Source organism: Jaculus jaculus, chromosome 5 (assembly GCF_020740685.1).
Source record: "Jaculus jaculus isolate mJacJac1 chromosome 5, mJacJac1.mat.Y.cur, whole genome shotgun sequence".
NCBI lineage: Eukaryota > Metazoa > Chordata > Mammalia > Rodentia > Dipodidae > Jaculus > Jaculus jaculus.
In genome coordinates, this window is record NC_059106.1 from 71,652,962 (window position 1) to 71,671,310 (window position 18,349).

Sequence of the window (18,349 nt, forward strand, 5' to 3'; positions counted from 1 at the left end):
TACATGGGTCCTGGAGAACCGAACCCAGTCTTTGTAAACAAGCTCTGTAACTTTGTAAACAAGCACCTTTTACCACTGAGCCATCTCCCCAGTCCCATTAAGGCTTTTATTGATGTGGGCATGAAAACTCTATTCTTTCCTGGGTGCCATGAGCCTTGGGCAAGAAAACTGCAGTCCACCTCCTTTGGCCAAAATAAGAAGAAATAATTAACTGTGCTTTAACTTTGCACTCAGTTGAAAGCCGTTTGTGTGGCTCAGAACTCAGGATGGATGTTTGGATTAGGAGATGGCTAACTAAATTCATGACCACAAGTTTACCTTTCAGCTTTGGTTAGCTTTGTGCCGGGAAGGAAGAGCTAATTGTATTTACTGCCAGTTTGTCCTTTAGCTTTGTGGCCACACTGAAGCTTCAAGCTGCTCCTTTGGTTCTTTTTTTTGGGGGGTAGGGGTTCAAGGTAGAATCTCACTGTAGCCTAGGCTGACCTGGAATTCACTACGAAGTCTCAGGGTAGCCTCGAACTTATGGTGATCCTCCTACCTCAGCCTCCCAAGTGCTGGGATTAAAGGCCTCTCGTTCATTTTTAACTAAGCAGTGACAAGCAGTTTGAGGCTTGCTTGCTAAAGTGTTAGTGTATAAAACTTTTTTTAAAAAAATTTTTTTAGGGGGCTAGAAAGATGACTTAGCAGTTAAGACACTTGCCTACAAAGCCAAAGGACCCAGGCTCAATTCCCCAGGACCCACGCAAGCCAAATGCACAAGGTGGCACATGCGTCTGGAGTTCATTTGCAGTGGCTGGAAGCCCTGGTGCACCCATTCTCTCTCTCTCCCTCTCCCTCTTTCTCAACTAAATTAATTAATTAAATTAAAAAATATTCACAGCTCCCATAATTATAGAAAATAAACCATGGTACTTCCCTCCCCCACCCCCGCCACTTTGCCTTTCCAACCCCACTCTCCACCACATCCCCTCCCCCTCTCAATTAGTCTCTCTTTTCATTTTGATGTCATCATCTTTTCCTCCTATTATGATAGTTATTTATTTATTTGAGTGAGAGAGAGGATGAGGCAGAGAGAGAGAGAGAGAGAGAGAGAGAGAGAGAATGGACATGCCAGGGCCTCCAGCGACTGCAAAAGATCTCCAGATGCATGCACCACCTTGTGTATCTGGCTTACATGGGTACTGGGGAATCAAATCTGGGTCCCTAGGCTTTGTGGGCAAGTGCCTTACCCACTAAGCAAGCCCAAATTTTACTTTTTAATTGACACATTTATACTTATTTATGAGGGTGTATGATGATTGAGTTATGGTAATCAATGCCTACAGCTCTTCAAATGTATCTCATTTCTGTGTTTTTCACATATGGTAGTGATGTCAAGGTTCTTTTTTCAGGTACATTTATCTTTGGGTTCTGAGGCATAGTACACATGAAGTAAACAGGAATAGTTATTGATGCCATAAACCACCACCACTGCCCATTTCCTAAACAGAGGCTACAACTATTAACAACTTCCATTTTCTGCTTTTCCTTACCTGTGAGAATCTCTCACTCTGGCTTGATGAAGTTGCATATTCTTTCTTTCTTTCTTTCTTTCTTTCTTTCTTTCTTTCTTTCTTTGTTTATCTATTTATTTATTTATTTGACAGAGAGAGAGAAAAAAAATATGGGTGTGCCAGGGCCTCCAGCCACTGCAAACAAACTCCAGACATGTGCCTCCCCCTTGTGCATCTGGCTTACATGGGTCCTGGGGAATCAAGCCTGTGTCCTTTGGCTTAGCAGGCAAACGCATTCACCGTGAAGCCATCTTTCCAGCCCGAAGTTGCATATTCTGAGTACCTCCTGTCAGTGGAATTACACAACACTTGTCCTTGTATGTCTGCCTTCTTTCACTTGGCCTAATGTTTTAAAATTCTCCCATGTTTTAGCAGGCACTGAGCTTCACTCACTTTTGTGGCTGAGTGGTATGTTGTTACACGGATATGCCACATTGTGTTTATCCCTTCACTCACTGATGAACATTTGGGCTGTTTCCACTTGTAGCTATTACGACTAATGTTGCTGTGGACATACATGTTTTATATGGAAATGTGCTTTCTGTTCATTCATGTATATGTTTAGGAGTAAAATGATAATTCTGTGTGTAACGTTTTAAGGAGCTATCAAACTTTTCCAAAGTTCTTGTTCAGTTTTACATTCCACCCACAATGCACCTGGGTTCCAATTCTGCGTCCTTGTCAACATGTGTTATTGCCCATCTTTTGCACATCCACCCTACGTGATGTAAAATGGTACCTTGTGGTTGATATATGTGTGGTACATGACAAGCTGATGACACACGTTTCACAGCAGGAGGTCTGTGTACATACACCTTGTAGATGGCTAAGCCAAGCTAATTGCCTCGTTGACTTGTCATTTTACAAGAACACCTAAAACCTATGCTCAGGGATTATCAAAGGCATGTTATATTGTTATCAATGTACTCACCATCTTGTATAATGTATCTTGGACAAATTCCTCTCACCTGACTGTAATTTTCCACCCTCCCTCTAACATTCCCCCAATTCCACACTCCCTCTTCCCCAGCCCCTGGCGACAACCATTCTCCTCCCTACTCCTGAGTTTGACCTTCATAGGTTTCACATATGTGTGAGCTGGTGTGGTGATTGTCTCTCTGTGCCTGGCTTATTTCACTTGAAAGAATGTCCTCATGTTGTCAGGACAGAAGTTCCTTCTTTTTAAAGGCTGAGTCGTATTCCTGCACGTGTGTGTGTGTGTGTGTGTGTGTGTGTGCGCGCGCGCGTGCACGCACGCGCATGCGCGGGCACGCATGCACATTCGCAAAAATTATGGAAAAATAAGGTTGATCCCATGTTTTTGGCACCATGAATACTACACACAGGTGTGCAAAACCATCTTCAACACACTGACTTCAGTTCCTCTAGGGAGGAACCCAGTGGTCTGATTGCTGTATCATATGGTAGTCCCACTTTTAGTTACTCTTGACGTCTTCAAGATTACTTAATGCAGTACTAGAGAATCACGCATGCACCTGTATCCTGATGCGTTGTCTAATATTTCAATGCCTGTAACTGACGTAATGGATTTCCTTTGTGTTCTGTGCATTACTCTGAGTGAGGTCTGCGTCATCACTAGATCCTCGCCCCCCAAAGCAAGTTCTCACAGAGCCCATTGACCTAATGTCAGACAGGTGGCCAACAGCATGTGGACCAGAGGCTGAACCCTGTCTCCTTCCATTCTCTTTCCCCAGCAGAGGTCCGGCCCAGTGGGAGACCCATCAACACTGTCCGGGAGCCTCCACTCACCCAAGCCTCAGGTAGGTGGGGTCCAGATCACTGGCTCAAGAAATTGATACTGCCTCTGCCACTTGGTTAGCCAGAAAAAGGTACATGAGTTCTGAGTGTCCAGTACAAAGAAATGGGAAACTTCTGTCGACACCAATAGGCTTTCTGAAGAATTCCCCAGCCAGGCAGCCTTTGGGAGAAATCGAGCCTCACAAAGCTGCCTCCCAGTCAGTAGCTCTCGCCACACAAGCATGAAGACCCAAGCAGACCCCCAGCAACCTCACAGAAGCCAGGCGGAGCAGAACATGCCTATAACCCCAGTGCTGGAGAGATGGAGAGAAGCGGATCTTTAGAGCTCACTGGCTGGCTAGTCTGGCTGAGTTGGTGAGCTCTATACTTAGCAAGAGACATGGTCATAAGAAACAAGATGGAAAGTGACTGTTAGACACCCAACATCAACCTCTGGCCTCCACATACAAATGTATATACATGTGCATGCATTTGTGCATAGTACAACCACACATATATGAACAAACATGCATAAGCATCATGCGTGCACACACACACACACGCAAGGAAAATGTGGAAGTAAGACTTGCCACTTATGTATGAGCTCCTCTTGAGCTGGAGACCACCAAGTGCAACTCCCCAGAACCCACATGAAAAGCTGGGTGTGCTCATGCACATCCGTAACTCCACTCTGGGGAGCAGAGACTGGAGAATCGCTGGGCCTTGCTGACAGACAGCAGCTCTGCTTTGAGGGAGAGACCCCCATCTCAGGGAAATACACAGATGAGCCACAAGAGGTCCCTCAACATTCTCCCCTGGCCTCAGGGTGTGTGCGTATCTGCACACGCATGTGCATACACCACACACATATGCTAAAAACAATTTTTAAAAAAAAAAGCAGAGACGCCCCATACAAAAGAGAAAGCCAGAACCTCCTAGAAGCGTTTGCAGCACCCTGCGCTCCAGAGCCAGTGACTATGGCAGCCCCACCTGGCACAGCACAGGCGAGTGTGCATACAGAGACTCAGGTGCTGGATCGTCCTGGAAATCAAGACTTTCCTAAGACAACTATCGTGTCTTCAAGAGCATCACATCAAGAACTGGACACAAGCCAGGCTTAGCGGTGCATGCCTTTAATCCTAGCACTTGGGAGGCAGAGGTAGGATGGCTGCTATGAGTTTGAGGCCAGCCTGAGACTACATAGTGAATTTCAGGTCAAACTGAGCTAGAGCAAGACCCTACCTCAAAAAAAAACAAAAGATAAAAATAAAAATAGAATTGAACACAGAGCCACAAGTGCAGCCTGAGCAAGGTAGTCAGTGAACACCGTGCCAGCCAGTTCTCTGGACCTGCCGCTTCTCCCAGGAAAGTAACAGCCATGGTGGGACCTGTGCGAGAAGCCCATTCGGCCTTACAGGTGGGTATGAGGGAAGCAGGAAGAGGAAAGGGCTGAGGCCCCCCAGTTCCCTTCAGCAGTATGCCTCGCTGACCTAAAACTTCCCACTGGGCCCCAACTCCTAAACTTTTCACCGTCTAGAGAGAGCCAAGCTTGTATGTACATGTATGCCTTTGGGCGAGCATTCTAGATCCACATGATAGAGGGAAATTAGCATGCGTGTCACATGATGAGCATGACTCAATTAGTGTCGGAAACCCAGTTCTGGTGCCATTTCCATCACCCACCAACCACATCTGTGGACAAATGAGCTTCGCCCCTTAAGTCTCAGTACCCCCGTTGAAGGAACAGCTTGCCTTGGGGGTTCTTGCCAGGATGAGCAGAAAGCCTGGCAGCCGATGTTTGTTGGATTATGTAACCCCACTGTGACTCTGCTAGGCAAGTGGGGTGCCCCCCACACACACTTGCAGGACAGGACTCTATGTGTATGGGCTGGAAGAATGGCTTAGCAGTTAAAGGCCCTTGTTTGCAAAGCCAAGGGACCCAGGTTTGATTCCCTAGTACACATAATGCCAGTTGCACAAGGCGGTGCAATGGGTTGAATTCATTTGCAGTGTCAGGAGGCCCTGGCACACCCATAGCCTATATTATTTTCTCTGTCTCTCTCATAAATAAGTAAAATTACTTTAAGGTATATTTGTTTTTTAATATATTTATTTTTATTGACAACTTCCATAATTATAGACAATAAACCATAGTAATTCCCTCCCCACCACTTTCCCCTTCAAAACTGCATTCTACATCATATTCCTTCCCTCTTTCAGTCTTTTATTCTGATGTCATCATCTTTTCCTGTATTATGATGGTCTTGTATGGCTTGTGTCAGGCATTGTGAGGTCATGGATATCCAGACCATTTTGTGTCTGGAGGATTGCATTGTAAGGAGTCCTCCCCTTGTATATGGGTCTTACATTATTTCCACCACCTCTTCCACAATGGACCCTGAGTCTTGGAAGGTGTGATAGAGATGTCTCTGTGCTGAACACTCCTCTGTCACTTCTTCTCAGTACTATGGTGCCTTCTGAGTCATCCCAAGGTCACCGCCATCTGAAAAGAAAAGCTTCTCTAACCAAAAGTGAGAGTAGCATTAATATATGGATATGAACTTTAAGAGAAATGCTTAGTAGGCAGTTTAGTGTGCATAGTATATACATTTAGCCAGACACCAGCAGAAGTTATAACTGTCATGGGTTTTCAGTATCAGGCATATAATCCCTCCCATGGAGCAGTCCTCCAATCCAATTAAAGAATGACTGGTTTCTCCCATAACAGACATGCCACTATTGCACCTGTTGGCTCATTTGGCCTGGCTGGCCAGATTTAAGACTTGCAGTGTCTACTGTTGTTTAATAAAATTATTTTTAAGAAAACTCCAGGTGTGGCCCATGCAGGTGAGGAAGCTGGGGTCCTAGCACTTGATCAAGCAACAGACAAGTGACAGAGCTGCCATGAAATCCAGGTCCACCTGAATCCACCAGCTGAGCTTCCTGTTCCCCACAGGATGATGACATCATCTGCTTTCTTTTCTTCCTTCATCTTTTATAATTTCTCCTTTGTCTTCTCTCTTCCTTCTAATTCCTCCTCTCCTTTTTCTTTTCTATATTTTCTTTTTAATTGACAAGTGATGAGTATACATTTACAGAATGCAATACAAAATTATGCTATGTGCATATGTTGTAGGATAATTGTATGAACCTAATTAACATTTGCATTACCTCTCACAACACTTAAAATAGACTCTTTCAATAATTTTGAAATGTTATTACTAACCATAGTCACAATGCTGGGCAGTAAGTCATTGAGATATGTTCCTCTTGCCCAGCTGAAACTTTGTCCCCATTGACCAACATCCCCCAATCTGATTTCTCCCCCATCTCTCCTCCTGAACATTGACTATTTAACTCATCCATGTAAGTGATGACTGTTTCAGTTCACTCAACATAACATCTTCCAAGTGCATCCATATTTTCACAAGTGACAAGGTATCTTTCCTTTTGCAGGGTAGGTAGTATTCTGTTGTATGTCACCTTTTCTTTATCTATTCACTTTGGTTGTTCCCATAATTTGACTGTGGTGACACTGGGGAAAGAAAACAGTCTCCATGTGTAATCTGGGGTCAACCATCAATCATGTGACCAAAGCAATGCAGAGCCCTTTTCATGTGTCTCTCCATTCCTCTAGTTCCCGGGGATGTGTTTGCCAAGAACTCTCTCTGGAAAGGGGCCTACGAGTACCAGGGGAAGAAGCAGCCAGCCATGCTGAGAGTGACTGGCTTCCAGGTCACCAACAGCAAGGTCAATGCCACCATGATTGACCACAGTGGCGTGGAGCTGCACTTGGCTGGTAAGGAGGAGGCCATGGCTGTGATGGCAGGGCCGGAGGTGGAGGCAACCAGTACTCAGCTTTGCAAGGAGAAGTCTAATGTCATCAGACCATGGGGTGAGGCTCTGACTGGTCTGACAGTCAGGGCCATGGACGAATGGCTCAAATACACACAGAACTCTTATAGAGGAGGGAGTCTGACAACCCAGACCCTGAGGCAAAAGGAGGAGCAGAGAACTCCCAGTAGCCCACAAAGAGTCGGCCAGTGAACAAAAGAAAAATACTTTTCAGTAGTAATTAAAAATAGAAAAAAGATGGTACTGGGAAGATAGCTCAGCAGTTAAAGACACTCGCTTGTAAAGCCTACTGGAACCAGGCCAGGTTCAATTCCAAGCCAACCCCATATGCCTTATTTTAAAAGTGGCGCAAGTGTCTTGAAGCAGAAAGAGGCCCTGGTGCAACCCTCCACCCCCAACACAAACACACGCATGCAAATAAATAAGTAAACATATGTTCAGTGTATATAAGCAAACACCAGATATCATTTTCTACTTGTCCAATCAACTCAGAGTTTTTGATGATTATTCTCAGTGTGGTCCATTCAGTAGTGACAAAGTATAAAACAGGCCAGTTCTAATAAACAGCCTGACAATTCCTATCAAAATCCTTGAAAATGACCAGATTTACTAATTATATTGCTACTAATTTTGACCATAAGAAATTGATATAAAAAGAGTTAAACACTGATGAATAATCATGTTTACTTTGAAGTTATTTATGTTACAAAAATATATACAATTAAAATTTCCCAAAGATAAAAAAAATATGTGTTTTAACTCTATCACATTCATTGAATAAAATATGTCAATTTTGGGGTAAATGTACCCATTATCATACACTTAAAGCATGGCTCCAATATTTAAAGAAAAATAACTGTACTCAAAAGAAAGAAGCAGGGCTGCAGAGATGGTTTAGCAGTCAAGGAGCATGCCTGCGAAGCCTAAGGCCCCATGTTCTAGCTCTGTCCAGATCCCACATAAGCCAGACACTCAAAGGTGATGCAAGCGCAAGGTTGTACATGTGCAGTAGGTGGCACAAGCGTCTGGACTTTGATTGCATGGCTGAAGCCCTGACACGTAATTTTTCTCTCTCTCTCATTCTCTCTACAAAAAGAAAGAAACAGTATTGTCACCAAAGTGTGAACAGTGATTGTTTATTTTGAATTTTTATTTTATTTATTTATTTATTTATTTATCTATTTATTTGAGAGAGCGAATGGCCCTCCAGGTCAGCGCTTCCAGCCACTGCAAATGAATTCCAGATGTATGCACCACCTTATGCATCTGGCTTACATGGGTCCTGGGAAATGGAACCTGGGTCCTTTGGCTTTGCAGATAAGCATCTTAACCTCTAATCTATTTCTCCAGCTTGTGATTATTAATTTTGTATTGTACTTTCAAATTGTAGACATTTAGCTGGAGAAATGGCTTAGCAGTTAAGGCATTTGCCTGAAAAGCCTATGGACCTGAGTCTGATTCCTTAGGACCCCATGTAAAGCCAGATGCATGAGGTGGTGCTTGCATCTGGAGTTCATTTGCAGCAGCTGGGGCATTCCCATTCTCTCTCTCTCTCTCTCTCTCTCTCTCACTCTCTCTCTCATAAATAAGTAAATAAATAAAATTGTAGATATTATGATATACAGTGGTTAGTGCTTAGTAAAGAGATCCAAAGAGATTTGTCTTTCTTCATGCATTTCTGCATACACACACACATATCCAAAAAAACTAAATATCTCAGAAAGTAAAAATAAAAAATAGCTTATTGAATAGATGATAGATAATGAATTCATGGATTAGTTAATTATGCACACAACCCATATGAGTCACATACACACACAGAGCCACATAGTCTCATTGACTTGTGTGTTCTAACACAGAGACCCACACGTTCCTCTGTGCATGCCCTCATCCTTCCTGTATCCACAGAACTGTAAACTTATCAGTGCACTGCTGGGCATGGTGGTGCACACCTTCAATCCCAGCACTCAGGAGGTAGAGGTAGGAGGATCACAGTGAGTTCCAGGCCACCCTGAGACTACATAGTGAATTCCAGGTCAGTCTTGGCTAGAGTGAAATCCTACCTCAAAAAAAAAAAATGCATGCATTAACATAAAATCAGGATGGAGAGATGGCTTAGGGGTTAAGGCGCTTGCCTATGAAGCCTAAGGACCCATGTTCAACTCTCTAGGTCCCACATAAACCAGACGTACAAGGTGATGCCCGCACACAGGTTGCACTTACATCCAAGGTGGTGCATGCACCTGGAGTTCAGCGGCAGTGGCTGGAGGCCCTGACGTGCCAATTCTCATTCTCTCTGTCTCTCTTGCTCTCGCTCTCATTCTCTCTCATAAAAAAAAAAAATTACAGGGCTGGAGAGATGGCTTAGCAGTTAAGCACTTGCCTGTGAAGCCTAAGGACCCCGGTTCAAGGCTCAGTTCCCCAGGTCCCACGTTAGCCAGATGCACAAGGGGGTGCACGCGTCTGGAGTTCGTTTGCAGAGGCTGGAAGCCCTGGCGCACCATTCTCTCTCTCTCCCTCTATCTGTCTTTCTCTCTGTGTCTGTCGCTCTCAAATAAATAAATTTTTAAAAAAATTTAAAAAAAATTACAAAAAAGTCAGGCATGGTGGCACACACCTTTAATCCCAGCACTGAGGAGGCAGAGGTAGGAGAATCACCATGAGTTTGAGGCCACCCTGAGACTCCACAGTGAATTCCAGGTCAGCCTGTGTAACAGCAAGACCCTACCTCGAAAGAAAGAAACAAACAAAAAAGACACAAGATCATGTTCTTGCACATGCCTGTACAAACAGGAACCCAGTCTCTGCCCAGTGATTCTCCAGCGTGTACTTAGACATTCTTGCTCTCAACATGCTCGACCCACACAAACTCACACGCTGTGTACTTGAATGCTTGCGGGGTGAAGGGCACGTCCCTCCAGTATCTACATGGGAATTCCACAGGTACTCATGCCCACAGCTTGGGTTTTGAGATTTTTCATTGATCTTTTGAATATAACCCCTACACTTTCTTTCTCCAGGAAATTACAAGAAAGAAGATTTCCACCTCCTGCTCCAGGTCTACCAGATTACGGGGCCTGTGGAGATCTTTGTGAATAAGTTCAAAGATGATCACTGGGCTTTAGATGGTCATGTAAGTCCAGCAAATTGGTCTTCACAAAACGCCCCACCCCACTCACAGTTCCCAGATTGCTGCAGGGAAAAGGAAGACAGAAGGGGATAGGCGCTCCTAGGATCACAGGAAGATTTGGAGAAGGTTCTTAAGGCCAGGACTAGGAGCCAGCAAGTTCTTATAGGCTAATAAGGTGTGCCAAGGGAAAGAATTTTTTGAAATGACCTGTAGCGCTGGAGACATGCCTCGGTCATATTAAAGTGCTTGCCTTACAAGCATGAAGGTCTGAGTTTGATTCCGACAACTTACACAAGCAATAAAAACCAAGTTTGGTGACGGTAATCCCAGTGCTGGGGAGGCAAAGACAAGTGGATCCTTGGGCCTCACTGGCCAGCTAGCCTAGCCTACTTGGTGAGTCCCAGGCCAGTGAGAGACCGCTGGGGGTGGGGGGCAGTGAATGCTCCTGAGTGACACTAGAGGTTGTCCTCTGGCATCCACATACACGTGCACCCACACACACACGTACACTCATGCTCACAAGTGTGGAGTACACACATGCAAACACACACACACAAAGGGGCCTGAAGACACAACCAGGGCCTCCAAATGAGAGAGATGAGCAAGCACTGCTGCTAGAACAGGAAGCGAGGGTCAGGGCCCAGGAGTATGAGACCGAATTTGAACAAGTTAAGGTCACAGAGCAGTGGGCGCGGGCTGGGGGAAAGTGGTGTGTCACGGAGGACTTCCTAGGACTCGTATTCACATTTGAGGGTGAAGGGCTGTGGGCAATCGGGACCACTTAGGAGGCCAGGAAACAGGGTGAGGGTTGTGGGGAGACAGGACTTTCTTACATGCCCTTATGCCCTATGAGGAAGATTCTATCCTAGGGCCTTTTAAAAAAAAGTTTTTTGTTTATTTATTTGAGAGCAACAGACACAGAGAAAAAGAGGGAGAAAGAGAGAGAGAGAAAGAGAGAGAGAGAGAGCACACCAGGGCCTCCAGGCACTGCAAACAAACTCCAGACGCATGTGCCCCCCTGTGCATCTGGCTAAGTGGGTCCTAGGGAATCGAGCCTCGAACCAGGGTCCTTAGGCTTCATAGGCAAGCGCTTAACTGCTAAGCCATCTCTCCAGCCCCTTTTTTTGCTTGTTTTGTTTGTTTTTCGAGGTACGGTCTCACTCTAACTCAGGCTGACCTGGAATTCACTATGTAGTCCCAGGGTAGCCTTGAACTCATGGCGATCCTCCTACCTCTGCCTCTCGAGTGCTAGAATTAAAGGTGTGCACCACCATGCCCAGTTTATCCCTAGGGCAACCTTGAGGCAAACGCCAGTCTCCAATGATGCTTCTGTCTCTGGACCTTCCTGCTTCGCAGGTGGGGAGCTTGAGGATAATGTCACCTGTCCCAGCCTCAGCATTCCTCTCTCCCATCCTAGAGGGGAGGATAGAAAAGACCAAGAGTTCTTTGCCTTGTAAGCCCACTGGAGAACTAAGTGGCTTCCTTTCAGCTGGCAACTGCGGCTTGTTCCCTGCTTTGTCCGAGGCTACGTAGGCATCGCCTTGAGTGCCCAACCACCTGCCAGCTCATTTAGTGGCAGGCCAAAAGCTGAGCTAGAGCAGGAAACTCAGCGGTTCCAGGTAACCTGCCAAGCGTGAGAGGACAAGGCCAGAGATGAGAGCTGCAGTGAGGAATGCGGGCCAGGGCAAAAAGATGTGTGCGGCCGCTCCCTTGGACAGTGACCAAGCACTGGGGTCACTTCCCCAGACAGCTAGGGTCTATTCAGGAGATTAGGTGAAGACACGGGACAGACTGCACCCCAGGACTGATGCTATAAGGAGAGGTACACCAGCCACTTCCCCAGGGTACACCATGGGCCCAGTATCTGAGTGTCATAGCGTCATGGAGTCTCTCTCAGATACAAGGAGTTAGGCCCAGCCACTCCCCAAACTAACAACTACCAGAACTGCGACGAAGTCTCCAAACTGAGGTAAAATTTGCTAGGTGTATTTTCCTTGAGTGTAGTGGTTACTTTCTTGTCACAGGGCCAAAGCACCTGACCAGAGCAGCTTATAGAAGCTTATAGAACCTTATAGAAGCTTATAGAAGAGTTGATTTCCCGTGGTCAGTTTTGAGGGGAGTTTTCATCATTGTAAGGGAAGCATGGCCGGAGCTGGGTCTCACATCGTCCTGTCAGAGAGGAAGTTCAGGATGTGGCGAGTGGGGCTGGGCTGGAACACCCCAAGGCCCTCCCCCAGTGACAAGGTCCCGTGCTCCAGCAAGGCTCCCCCACCTTTCCAAAAAGCACCACCAACTGGGGACTAAGTATCCCAACACAGAAGACCACGGGGGGGATTTTACAGTCACACCACAATGTGGTTCTGTGGTGATCCGAAAGCCAGTTTTCACCATAGTAATTTGCATGTATCTAAGGCCTATTAAAGGCATGTCCCAAGTACCTCATTAATTCATTCAGTTCACACAACACTATGACATAGACACTGATCTTATCCCCACTTTACACACAGCTGATTTGTGCAGTAATTAATTTTTCTTCCCACTTCCCACTGAATAGATGTCCCTGCTCCACCACTTAACACGTATATGTCAGCCATGCTATGGCCTGGCCTGACCAGCGGGAGTTCTAGACCCTTCTAGTATGCCTTTTACACCTTGCCCTCTCTGCTCCCCATCACCTCAGGTCTCCTCGGAGTCTTCTGGAGGCACCTTCGTCTACCAGGGCTCTGTCAAGGGCCAAGGCTTCGGGCAGTTCGGCTTTCAGAGGCTCGGTAACTAGCATGTGCCCCCTGGGGTGGGGTGGGGTGTGGGGCAAGAAGCTGCGTTCCATCAGGGACGAGGAGACCGGCCACGTTCGTCATCAGGGACAGGTTTGCTGAGGCTCTTCTGGGTCCAGGATCCAGGACGCCTCTGACGTTGAGAGGAAAGTTGTGGCATATCTCTCCAAAAGAAGCCCTAGACCTGACCCTCAGCTCGGTCACACAGTATTGTATCCAGCACTTGAGCTGCCCCCTACGCCCATTGGGTGCGCAGGCCTCACCCTGCCTGGAGGAACAGAGACCTCCCTGAAGCACCCTTATAGGTGCCCTCAGGACTTCTTCCCATCCCCCCCCCAATGTTACTTCCTCCTTAGCACAGTCCTGGAGGAAGGCTGGAATTGTCCCCCAAAGGGCTGTCTCCTTTGAAGATCGCATTTAGAGACACACTTTCAGGTTGGGCTGCCCTTCGTCTTCCCTGAGGCTGGACACAGTCCTCTGGTCATACTCTGCCCAACACTGACCAGTAGAACCACAGTGTCCTTCCTCCGGCTGAGCATGGGAGACAGATAGCTGGGGTTGGCACGGTGCCTTTGCCAGCTGAACTGGACCCCCAGTAGTGTACAGCAAGGCAGAGGGGCTGACTGGGGCTGTCCTATCAGGCTGTATCTCTGTGACTTGAGTGTTGCACTTTGGGACTTTGCAGACCTCAGGCTGTTGGAGTCCGACCCCGAGTCCATCGGCCGCCACTTTGCTTCCAACAGCAGCTCGGTGGCGGCCGCCATCCTGGTGCCTTTCATCGCCCTCATCATCGCGGGCTTCGTGCTTTACCTCTACAAGCACAGGTACGGTGCGGTGGAGGCAGAGCCCGGGGAGGCAACGGGCAAGAGGGCACCCTGTCCCCAACCCACCTGGGACCCGCCTGTCTCCAAAGCAGAGGCCCCTGTCCTCTCCCGCTTTGGACGTCTCGGTCTTTCCGCATTTCCCCCGTCAAGTCAAGGTCACTCTGTCTCCTTCCCAGGAGAAGACCCAAAGTTCCATTCAACGGCTACGCGGGCCACGAGAACACAAATGTTCGGGCCACGTTTGAGAACCCCATGTATGACCGCAACATCCAGCCCACAGACATCATGGCCAACGAGGCAGAGTTCACAGTCAGCACGGTGTGTACTGCGGTATAGCCCCCAGGCCTGGCCGCCACTGCAGCCGCCACAGAGAGCCCCGCCTCTAGCAGCCGGTGAGATGGGGGTCTGAGGGTGGGGGGCAGACTGGGCACACGGGGCCACACGTCCCTGTGAACGCACAAAAGCTCTGGTACACAGGGGGGCACCCCCACGCCACAGACACAAAGAAAAGGGATGTGCATTGAGCACCGCTGTGTACCAAGCGTGTGCACCGCTGGACACCTGGCAGAGCCAAATAGAATCACCGTCCACCTCCACACAGACCCTCGGTGTGGATGAGAAGACTGAGAGCTAGTCCATAAATGCTGACCAACCTGACCCAGACCACACAGCTAAAAAAAAAAAAAAAAAAAAATAGTGGGCAGAATCCAATCCTCAGCTGAAAATGGGATAAAAGATTACATACAGATTATAGAGACTCTGTCTCAGGGAAAATAAATAAATAAAGGAAGGTTGTTGCCTGAGTAACAAAGGTTGTCCTCTGACCTACATACAAAGAGAGTCAGAGAGAGAGAGGATCAAAGATGGAACCCGCTAATATTTTTCTGTTTTTCCTCCTTCCTTCCTTCCTTCTTGGCTTTTCCACTTTTCCCACCCCTCCTCTCTTCCCCTACTTTGCTGTGATCTGTTGGCTCCAGCTCCCCAGGGGGGCAGGCAGGAGCTCCCCTGAGCACAGCGCCCAGTGCCCATCTTCGTCTGTCTCTCCGCCTGTGTCTGCCACTGCTGGGACTCGGGCCCTCGCTCGCTCTGCCACCATCTGTGCCCGCCACCCTGGAGAGGAAGGACTCTACTATGCCCTGGCTTGGGGCAATAAAGGAAGAAGGGCTGCAGATGGAGGGAAGCAGTTTATGGAATTGAAATAGCAAATCACCTTGTGGGTGTGCATATGTGTGCATGGGCCCAAGCACGCACCTCTCCTTCATTGTGTCCCATGGAAGAGACCACAGAGGCCTATAAAAGGGAAGTTGTATGTGCACGGAAGATGCCCCAGGTTCTGTCCCCCACAAACACATGACATGACAAGGGGCACCGTCAGCTCTCAGACCGACATGTCCCCCGCCCCATGTGTGAGGACACTGTGAACACATCAACAGGATGTATCCCACGGGGGTCGGTATGCAGAAGCCCATTGTCTATAAGTATGGTCTCATCTGCATAGTCACTGCAAGGATTACCCAGAGGGCAGAAGAAAAAAAAAATCTTCAGAAACAGTTCCTCCGTAATCTTTTTTTTTTTTTTTTAGCCATGATTGCTTTGAGTTTTAAACCCAGTGAATTTCAAAAGTCATTTGGATCCTGGGTAGCTTAAATGAAAAGAAAGATTAGCCAGCCTGGAAAGGCAGGAATCTAGCTTAGGATCCCAGGGTCACACCTGGCTGTCAGCTGACCAAGAAAAGAGAAAACTTTTCTTGGCCCAGACAGCAGACATTAAAAGGCCTGGGGAGCAAGCCAGCCCCAGCTCCAAAAGATGATGGCCACCATTTGCTGGTGTCTTCTCTGTGCCTGACACTTTATATGTATTGTTTCTGGCCTGTTAAACATCACCAAAGTAGGATTTGTTCTTCCCACTTTATGGATGAGGAAATGGAGGTCAGGGACGATAGAGTCATGAGCAGCAGAGTGAGGGCGTGTGAAGCAAGGATTCCATCCCAAATTTCTCTGACTTCCCCCCGCCCAAAAGTCTACTGTACCAACTGCCAGAAACCCAGGCCTACCTAGAAGGGGCACCAAAGACAAGAGAGCATCTCAGCAGGTGCACCGTAGCGGGTTCTGGCCAGACAGGAAACACCTGTGTCCAATACAGGCTCTGTTCACTACGCCTGCGCAGCACCAGGTCAAGGGACCCATCCATCCAGCCTCCCTGAATCGGTGCTGACCCCTTGGCTCCCAGAGACCCTTGACCCCACCAGACAAAGGTCCCAGCAGCTCCCAGATCAGAAGAACGCAGCGGAAGCCACTCTACCCGGCTCCTCGCACATGGCTCGGACTTACTTGAGCAGTGTCACCTCTTTGGGTTATTAATGTGTTCCATCTGAGTATCGTTGGGAAGCATATGAGTGTAAGAATTGACATATGCTGTTTAGATCTGTTTTCTCTGTCCTTGGGAAAGTCCCCCCAGCCTGACACCCCGACGTCCATGTGACATGCCAGCCATGTTCATATGGCAGCATATTAAAATAGCAAACAGAAATGAGTGGGAGCAGAGGGGCAGGGCCACCTGGTTCATACTCCAGTTGTAGTAACAATTAAAAAGATCTAATCAAATGCTATTAAGATGGGCTAAAAGCAGATGCAGTAGAGACTGTCAATGGCAGGAGCCCACTCGTGCCCACACGCCCTCTGGGACTCAGCATCCCTGGGGAGGTGGGAGAGGACCAGTCCAGACAAATACACTCACATTCATTTCTTTCTGTCCCTGAAAAAAAAAAATTCCCAGGAAGCTCTGCTGCTCCTTCCCCTCCTCACACAGACCACCCAGTGGACTGCACCCCCCAGACCCCGCCCTGGCCCTGCCTCCACTCCCTCCCCCGCGTCTTCTTGGAAAGTTCTGCCAGGCACAAGAGGAGCACAGGCCTGGGGGGCGGGCTCGCTGCTGTGCACCGCATCTCTGGCACTTTCTCTCCACCTCCAGAGGCTCAGAAGGGACCAGACAGATCCCCTTTGCCTGTCATTCATATCATGTTCCCACTCACCTCCATCCCATGAGGAGAAAAAAAAAAAAGGAAAACAAAAACAAAACAAAAAAATCTTTTGTACAGAGATATATTTTTATTATACAAAGTTTGTACAGTACCAAAAAAGAAAGAAAAAAAAGGTGTAAATTTTTTTTCATTATTGTAGGTAAATGGTAGTGGAAGCCTTTTTTTGTAAATGTAATAAAATGTATAAATATGGTTTTCAGAAAACATCAAGTGCTGTAAATATGTAATCTACACACCTTCTTGGCTTGTCTGCAGTATATACATTTAATTTATCTCTCTCTGTATAGGAGGCTTCCCCTGGGGTTCTGCATATGGTACTTTCCTGAATTTGAAAGCAATTTTAAATTTTTTGAATTCAAATAAAATATAAATTTTTGCATTGGTTTGCTCATGTTTTTAGGTCCCCTCTCATGGGGAGCAGGCATTTCTTGGTGAAGAGGAGGAAAGACTTATTTTAGGATAAAATTAAGGTGCAGAAATGCTGGTCTTAACTGTGCCAACCACTGTTACGTGCTGAATCTGTAGCAAGCACCATAGAGGGTGCATCACACTCAAAACTAATCCAAACCGTTGAGTCCTGAATGTGAGATCCAAAGCGGTAAAATGATGACAGGAGAACAGGGGAAGCCTGATTCGACTGTGATCAGGATGTGGCAGGTAAATTTTAAAAAATGGGTAAAATGAACCACATTAAAGTCACAAACTGCAGGGCTGGAGAGATGACCCAGCAGGGGCTGGAGAGATTGCTTAGTGGTTAAGGCACTTGCCTGCAAAGCCTAAGGACTCATGTTCAACTCTTCAGGATCCATGTAAACCAGATGCACAGTGACACAAGCACACAAGATCACACATGTGCACAAGGGGACACACATGTCTGGAGCTTGATTGCAGTGGCTAGAGGCCCTGGCCAATTCTCTTCCTCCCCCTTCCCTCTCTCACACATAAAAAAAAAAATTAGTGTATTGGGCTTGACTCCAAAAAGAGAGAGAGAGAGAGAGATGACCCAGCAGTTAAGGCACTTGCCTGCAAAGCCTAATGACCCAAGTTTGATTCCCCAGTACCTATACAAAGCCAGATGTACAAATTGGTGCATGCATCTGGAGTTCGTTTGCAATAGCTGTAGGTCCTGGTTTACCCATTCTCTCTCTCTCTCCCTTTCCCCTCACCCCCGCAAATATACAAGTCACAAACTGCTCCAAAGGACACAGCAGAGTGAAAGGAAGCCTCTAAGATGGGACAAAATATTTGCGAATCATTTATCTGAAAAAGGATTTTAAGTAAATATATACATATGTGACTAATGTGACAAAAGACCTAAGCAGTCATTTCTTCAAAGAAAATACAGAAATGGGGCTGGAGAAATGAAACAGAAAGCATGAGGGCCTGTGTTGCTAGAAGACATATTCTCATTGCTA

The 18,349-nt window shown here is 47.0% G+C and overlaps 1 protein-coding gene across 5 annotated transcripts in view; it reads left to right on the top strand.

Moving 5' to 3' along the window:
- Nucleotides 1–17,313, top strand: part of Csmd2 (CUB and Sushi multiple domains 2) — a 671,876-nt gene extending 654,563 nt beyond the window's left edge. For 2 of the 5 annotated variants that reach the window (XM_045150007.1, XM_045150010.1), the window contains 7 exons: nucleotides 3,269–3,334; nucleotides 6,949–7,110; nucleotides 10,187–10,299; nucleotides 12,977–13,064; nucleotides 13,756–13,894; nucleotides 14,071–14,212; nucleotides 14,872–17,313. In XM_045150007.1, coding sequence (XP_045005942.1) covers nucleotides 3,269–3,334; nucleotides 6,949–7,110; nucleotides 10,187–10,299; nucleotides 12,977–13,064; nucleotides 13,756–13,894; nucleotides 14,071–14,212; nucleotides 14,872–15,096 — 935 coding nt within the window. In that variant the 3' untranslated portion in view covers nucleotides 15,097–17,313. Of the gene's footprint in view, nucleotides 1–3,268; nucleotides 3,335–6,948; nucleotides 7,111–10,186; nucleotides 10,300–12,976; nucleotides 13,065–13,755; nucleotides 13,895–14,070; nucleotides 14,287–14,871 lie in introns of all 5 variants that reach the window. The other 3 variants (XM_045150008.1, XR_006637190.1, XR_006637191.1) reach the window with 3 other exon arrangements.
- Nucleotides 17,314–18,349: the final 1,036 nt, after the last annotated feature.